At 36.6% G+C, this 7,715-nt stretch overlaps 1 protein-coding gene across 1 annotated transcript; it reads right to left on the bottom strand.

The window, feature by feature from the left end:
• Positions 1-5,737: 5,737 nt before the first annotated feature.
• LOC127095188 (uncharacterized) lies at positions 5,738-7,262 on the bottom strand. The gene is made up of 3 exons (XM_051033914.1): positions 6,918-7,262; positions 6,459-6,828; positions 5,738-6,324 (listed from the first exon to the last, which is right to left on the bottom strand). Exons 1-3 carry the CDS (start codon positions 7,260-7,262, stop codon positions 5,738-5,740), a joined length of 1,302 nt encoding a protein of 433 aa, XP_050889871.1.
• Positions 7,263-7,715: the final 453 nt, after the last annotated feature.

Raw genomic sequence — 7,715 nt, 5'->3', positions numbered from 1 at the left:
TTCTGGTCCACCGAAATGAAGGAGAACATCTCTTTGTTTATTTTTACATCTCCCTTAAAATCTTGGGAACCATCTTAGCATGAAAAAGTATTGCTTCGCAAGATCCAGTTTACTTCATTGGGAAATTTTTACAAGGGACAAAAGTTCGTTACCAAAAAGTTTAAAAAAATGTTCCGACACTTGTAATGATAACCACGAAACTGAGAAATCGTTTCCTCGCCCATACCGTAATGGTGAGAATCGAGTATCGTATGAAATATATACCATATAATCTAGATCTAACGGGGAGAGTGAAGAAGTGGACAATGGATCTTTTAGAGTTCGACATCTCATACGAGCTAAGAAAATGCCTTAGTGCATAGTTGTTTGCAAATCTTGTAGCAGAAACCACCACCGATGAGTTAGACACTTAAATTAGATGGACTGTATTCGTAGATGGATCATCTAACATGAAAACAAGTAGCGCAAGACTCATTCTAGAAAATGACCATGGCCTCAAGATAGACGTGTCTGTTAGGTTTAAATTCACTCCTTCGAACAATCAAGCAGAATATGCAGCATGCTTAGTTGGATTATGAATGGAATTTGAGATAAGGGTTGAAGAGGTAATAATAAAGTTAGACTAATATCTAGTCACATTACATGTCTGAGCCGAGTACTAAGCCAAATATAAATTCATGCAATAATATTCGACTAAGGTAAGACTTTTAAGTTGACGTTCAAAGAAAAAACAAATCCACCACATCCCAAGAGAAGAGATTATTAAGGAAGACCTCATTTCTAAGTTATCCAGTTCCAAGACACGAGGCTGAAATAAAAGGATCATACATGAAATACTTTCAATCCCCAACATAAACGAAGAGGTCAACATTGTGGAAGAAGAAGAATGACTACCATCAAATTGGATGACACCAATAATAAGATACACGATGATCAAAGAGATTCCATAAAAGAACAGGAAGCATTATGAATCAAAATAAAGTTATGCTTATATTCATTACTTGAATGACAACTCTATAGGTGAGGCTTCACTAATCCCTTTAAAAGGAGTGCTTGAAGAAATTCATGAAGGACCGGCATGACAACATCTGGGAGGAGATGCTTTGGAAAAGAAAACCATTAGGGCTAGTTAGTTTTGGCTAACCATGAGCGAAGATGCTAGGATACACATATATAAATGTGAAAAATTCCAAAGGCACATTAACATCCATTTTGCCCCTTATCATCACTGAGTAGTTTATCTTCCACATGGCATTTTTCTTAACGGGGAATGGTTATTTTTGGCCATCTTTCTTTGGTACTAAGGCAACCTAAACTCCTAAGTTTTTGGTCATTGACTATTTTATAAAATGGATCAAAGCACAATCACTTGTGAAAATAACAGGCAACAACATATTGTGTTTCTTAAAAAGAAACATACTCACCATGTTTGACATCATGTACGACATGGTAACAGATAACAAAACATAATTTACAAATAGAAAATTCCAAGAATTAACAAATGATTTATGGATAACACGCTATTTTACCCCAGTACAACACCCTTAGACTAACGTTTGGGAGGAATTAGCAAATATGATTTACTAAAAGGGTTGCGAAGGATATTGGATGATTCCAAATGTGTCAGGGAAGAAAACCTCTCCCACTTCTTATGAGAAAATCATACCATCCCCACATTCTTCCATGAAAGTACCCCATTTTGAATCACCTGTGGATCTAAAACGGTCATTCATGTGGAAATGGGGGAGCTTAGCTAAAGGACTTCCTACCGGACCACCAGAGAGGTCAACAAAGAGGAGTGCATAAAAGAGTTGGACCTATTCGAAGAATAAAGTGATGTGATGTCTTAAGCGAGACTATCGTAAATCAAAAAATGGAATTAAAGTACAAAAAATGGGTTTTACCCAAAATCTTTGTCCCAAGAGTAAGAAGGGAAGACGTCTATCACAATAACAGCACAGGTTGAAAGTTGACATCCAATTGGGTAGGATAATACCGATTCATCACTAATTTAGGAAAATGGCCATGCAATTTGTAAATCCTCAACAAAAAATCCAAATGAAACACGTGGAATGCATTGAAGCTTAAATGATTTTACTAGTTAGCTAACAACTATTATCTGCAAGACTCAAAATCAAGTAATACATGTCCACAGTTCAAACATTCATTTGCTTTTATCCAAGTTTTTTACTTTGTCAAAGATAAAAGGCCAAACTTGTTTCCTAGAAAAACAAGGATGGAGGCCAAAAAGGAAAGACCCTAAGATGAAAAAAAAAAGAGTCTCTCTCAAACTGATTAATCAACATCAAGAAAAGGCCTCTTCAAAAGTGATTCCCCCTTCCCAAGCTTTTAAACTAGGAAGGGGTATAACATAAGCACCATTGTCCAGGAACTCCCTTGCAAGTAGATACGTAAAATTATGACTAACAGTGGAAACAATAAACATAAACATAAAGGAAATTTAATTAGGGACACCCCGTGATACAATATTTAAATTTACAATAAAGGGTCAAGATATAATCCATAAACAAACAAGAAAAACAAAGATCGTGAAGAATCATCAAATGTAGTGGCGGCCAACTTCCCATCCACAATTGACTTTCCTAAGTATATCTCTTCAAGGTTCAAATCAACCCCAAAATTGAGAAAGACAATTTATTGTTATGCCTTCTAGAAAAGTTGTTCAGTCGTGTTCATCACCTCATAAATGAGTACCAACTTCCCTTCTATTAATTCCTCTTCCATAGGTTTCTTCTTATGAATGAAAATCTTCACATACTCCTTTGTCTTAACCGTCGAGACTCATATCTCCTTTGAAGTGAACACATCTCTTTCTTTTTGTTGGCTAGAGTTTTCCGGGCCGTCCTAAAGCCATCTTTAGTTTTTCATTATCAAACTTCACTTCTTTTATGATATAATTACTTGACTGGTGGGCTCCCCCTTGTTTCTTCTCTAGGACTTCAACTTTAGACCATAGCTTTTCCTCTCGCGTACGAAACTCTTGATTATTTTAAGCGTGGAACTAGTCAAAGTTAATACCCTAGACACATCGGGGATAAACTAAACAATGAATATTTTATGGCTATAAGGCTCTATCTCGACCAAAATGTTTTTCCAAATAAGTAGGACTGGGATTAGAAAAAGTTGGAAAAAACTTCCCTTTCTCATAATTGTCAGCATCTGAATCCATTCTCTTTTTTGAAGCAGGAGAGGTAAGAGATATTATTGGAGAGGAAAAATCACCATATCGACAGTCTCTGTCAAGAGACTCCCCTCATTTCGAATAAATGGTTTAACTCAAATAAATATGGCTTGAGAGGCCTTGACCATGGCTTATACATGATATTTATTTATGGCCTATAGTTCATTATCAAATGACATACTATCTCCAAGAATAAAACCAATTTTTTTTATAGTAAAATAGTATGAAACGTTAAGCATGAAAGGAAAATAGGAAAAGATCATTAGACACACCCATCCAACTTTTACACATTCCAATCAACGACCAATACAAGGGATCGTGTGTGAACATATAGGCTCCTTATCTTGTAAGATTTGGATTTACTATCATAAGAGGAGATCTAATCAAACCCATAAAAAAATGTATGGTGAAAACCAAAATCTCTTTCTCTCCCTAAGAAATATTTGACAATTTGAAAAAAAAAATCCATTTTCGTGCAACCAAAAATGTCTTGGCCCTAACAACTTGGAAATTAAGGTTCACATACTCCATCAAAATCCTCCCCATCACATATGCATATATCCGAGAGGGCCTCATAAGTAAGAGGCTCAACCACAATGTAATGTGAAATTCTGGTATTCATATATCAAATATCGTATGCAATGTCACGACACTAATATCAGGACTTCACACACCAATAAGAATAAGGATGTTAAAATGCACTGCTGAAAGTAAATAACACATATGATTATTAACCCAGTTCGGTGCAACTTCACCTATATCAAGGGGCATCCAATCCTAGAAGGAAACCCACTATAAAAGTATTAATTTGAAGACCTCAATAAACAACCTCTTGTTTACAATCTTCGCACCTAATCACAACCCGTGCTATTTCTATCTAAGACTCTCCTAGATATGAGACCCCTCTCACTCCCCATCGTCACACACAGTGATAATGAATTTAATCAAATAATATAAGACACTCTTCCAAAACATATAATTCACTCTTGCTTAAAATCTTAAGAGTGATTAACAATTACAACTCAAAGACACAATCCAAATCTAATATCAACGAGATATAAGAGTGGCTCACAAATAAAAAAGAATACTAAAACCCTAATTTCACAATACTCAGGTGTAGCTCTCTCTTCTATAAATTAGGTTAGCAACGTTCTCTTTAAATAGTATTTGGTAAGCATGGGCTTAGGCTTAAAACCTCAATAGATCCAATCTGGACTGTTGCACAAAGTCTGCAGAATCTTCTGCATAAAATCAGGAACAAGATCACTTGTTTCCTAAAATGTCTCAACATGCCTTTTTATGAAACAAGTGCACAGCTGGGAACTAAACAAGAGTTCCTGAAATAAACCTTCTTGGATAGTCAGATATGATAGGTGAATATTCAGAGATCTCATAATAAAATAAGTCTTCCAAGAAGTAAAATAAAACATGCAAAGATGTATGATCAACATGTCAAGACATCTTGTTGTGATACATGTTTTAACAAAATTGTTTCCAACCATAAAAACATGCAAAGATGTATGATCAACATGTCAAGACATCTTGTTGTGATACATGTTTTAACAAAATTGTTTCCAACCATAAAAACACAGACCTAACAATTTCCCCGTTTGAAATTTTTTGGCTAAAAAAATCTTTGCATCATATAGCTGGAGAAAAGGTAAAACAATAGCAATAATCACAAGCACAAAAACAAACAACCAAACACTTGGTATAACACCAAGACATATCAGAGGCACACACAACAAAAATAAGTAGAAACCTAGCCTTACAGAAAACACATAGAGAGAAATAAAATCTCACACTCCAAGCCTCCTTTAGAGAAGTCTGAAACAAAATGTCAAGACATTTTGTCTGACATCACACCAAACACACAACATCCTAAGCACAAACAAATCAAGCTCCCCCTGAATGTCATGATCAGCAACACAAAAACTACTCCCCCTGTCACACAGGAAACATACTCCCCCTTAAAGAAACAACCTTCACACAGTGCCCACAAGGCATAAAAAAAACATCAAGAGCATAACTAGCACAACTCTACACTATCTGCTCCCCCTTTTTAGCAAGATTATGACAAACCAAGCAGACATTCATTAATGGAAACAAACCAATAGAGCAAAGCAGTAGTAGAACATGTGAGTTAGAGGTACGGACCATGCCATACCAAGGTGCAATATTTAGGGCAAGGGCCCACAAAAAAACATACATAATCAAACAGAAAAAAAAACAGCTCAGATGTTAGCAGAAGCATTTGATTCATCTATTGAAGTAGCACCAGCATCAACATCCTCTTCTTCCTCATCTCCTTCTCCAGCATCACCAGGCACATTCTCATCAGGACTCTCTTCAACCAAAGATTTGATCAGTCTTTCAAGTATGATCTTCCTTTTCAGTGAAGGTCTTGATAGTATCATCCAAAGCTTTGGAGGTGTCCTTTAATTCAGCAATCAGACCAGCCTTGGAGGTTGAGCTGGTAGACTCTTTGCCAGATGTCAAGACAATATCTGGGACATGTGTCCCTGTAAACAATTTCTAGTTAAGAGAAGGAGTAGATTCCCTCTTGCTAGCAACATCAGCACTATTTAGGATACCTGGGTGTTGACTGAGAATGATTCCACATATAAGTGAAGGAAATGAAATGGGCATCTTCACTGCACAAGTACCAACATGCTTCAATGTTTGTTCAAAAACATAATATCCAAAATCAAAGTTGGTCTTGGTACCAACTACATAGACGAACTTCCCCAATCTAGTGGCAATGGTTAATGTATGGTTTGTGGGAACCCAATTAGTAGCACCAATCCTATGAAGGACTGCATACTTTACACTTAACTTTCTAGCTGACAACTTTCCTTTTCTAGGCCATTGTATAACCTGTTTTGCAGTAATTTCTTTGCAAACCTGGTTATCAGTCACCTTTGTCTCAGGTTGTTCATCTTCACATCTTCCCATGTACCTATTAATCACATTAGGAGAAAATTCTACACATTTTCCTCTCACAAAAACTTTTCTAAATTCCTTACTTTTATTTTTATCACAGTCAGCAGGGATGTTAACCATAAGTTCCTTCACCGACACCTCATAGCATTCTCCAAAGCTTGTAACATTTTTCATCAAACCTGCATGTTCAATGAGTTTTATAACTTCCTTTCACTCAAGTGCATCGTTTCCAAGTTCCCTTTCAGATCTAGCCTTCTCTAGTAAACAAATTTCCATCTCTCCACATTATCAACATAGTGGAATGAGATATTACCTAAAGGCACCTCAGGAACATTCAGATGTATCTTTCTCACCACTGCTTTCTTCAGTGGGGTGATGTCCTGAACATCATGTTCAACATCATAATCAAATTCACTAGAAGATAACTCATTCCTCTTCCTAGTAGGAACCACAACTTTTCTCCATCTTTTGGTGGGACCAACAACAACTTTCTTCTTGGAAGTCTTAGAGGGTGTGCCTTCATTCATCAGAACCTTTCCTCTTCTATTCTTCATCCTCTTGGCAATTCCAGGGGGAAGATTCTTAGCAATGGGTTCTTCATTCGAGTCCAACTCATCAACATTCACAATGATAGTGGATTTTTCTTTCCTTCTACTAGGGTTTTCCTCCTCACCAGAAACATCCTGCTTCTCCTCAGCAGTCACAGACACAAAGTTATCAAGAGACACAACTTTATCAAACTCAGTTGAGATGGAGTCATTATCATAACCACCAATAGGGTTTTAGGGGTGGTTTCAGCTGAATGCTCAGCTTTGGCCAATGATGTTATAACATCCGACACATCACCGGACCTAGCTTCCTTCAAAACATTAGCCACTAACCTATAGATACTTTTATCAATGGAAAAATTTTCAGCCTCACTCATATTAGAGTTTACCTTTTCAGATACAGATGAACCAGAGGGTTCCACTCTATTAACAAGTTTTGACCTAATAGACTCTTTAGCAGAAGTATTGACATTATACTCAATATTAGCAGATTGAACGGGTTCAACATAAAGACTTGTCAAAAAATAAGCTTTCTTGACAAGAACGTATGGTTTGGAAGACTTACTCATAACAGTTGCCTTAGCCTTCTTTTGGAGTTCTCGCCTTCTTTTGAACAGGGACAAGGCATGCAACCACTGACAAAGGAACTACATCAAGGACCATCTTGGAGGGCCCCACCATTGCAGTAGAGAAAGCAACCCTAGAATTCGTGGGGGATGAAGTTGAGTTGTCTTTTGAGACACTAATGAGTGTTGAAGCATATTGTTTTGACATCTTGAAAATAGCTTGGAAGAGAATTTTTAGATGGAAATAGGTAAGCACAAAGAAGAGGAAATTTATGAGAATAACGTGAACTAAAATGGCAGAGTATATGGAAATAAGGAGATAACGTGTTTGAAAACAAATTAGGAATGTTTGAAATGATTTCCTTTGAGTAGCATGCACCACTGCATGGAGGGAAGATAAAGCTTTTATTGCACACTTAAATAACAGTAGTTGTTATAATTCCTCAAAAATGAAAA

This window comes from Lathyrus oleraceus, chromosome 6 (assembly GCF_024323335.1).
Source record: "Lathyrus oleraceus cultivar Zhongwan6 chromosome 6, CAAS_Psat_ZW6_1.0, whole genome shotgun sequence".
Classification (NCBI taxonomy): Eukaryota; Viridiplantae; Streptophyta; class Magnoliopsida; order Fabales; family Fabaceae; genus Lathyrus; species Lathyrus oleraceus.
The sequence above is the reverse complement of the archived record's forward strand: the minus strand, read 5'-3'. Positions and strand labels throughout refer to the sequence as shown.

Bases quoted from the DNA above. Each gene is read 5' to 3' on its own strand.
- LOC127095188 (XM_051033914.1), bottom strand. From the start codon at position 7,262: ATGAGTAAGTCTTCCAAACCATACGTTCTTGTCAAGAAAGCTTATTTT. The intron at 6,829-6,917 runs GTGGTTATGATA...GAGGAGAAGCAG, and splicing joins CCACCCCTAAAACCCTATTG to GATGTTTCTGGTGAGGAGGA. The intron at 6,325-6,458 runs GTAATATCTCAT...TTGAACATGCAG, and splicing joins TGTTCCTGAGGTGCCTTTAG to GTTTGATGAAAAATGTTACA.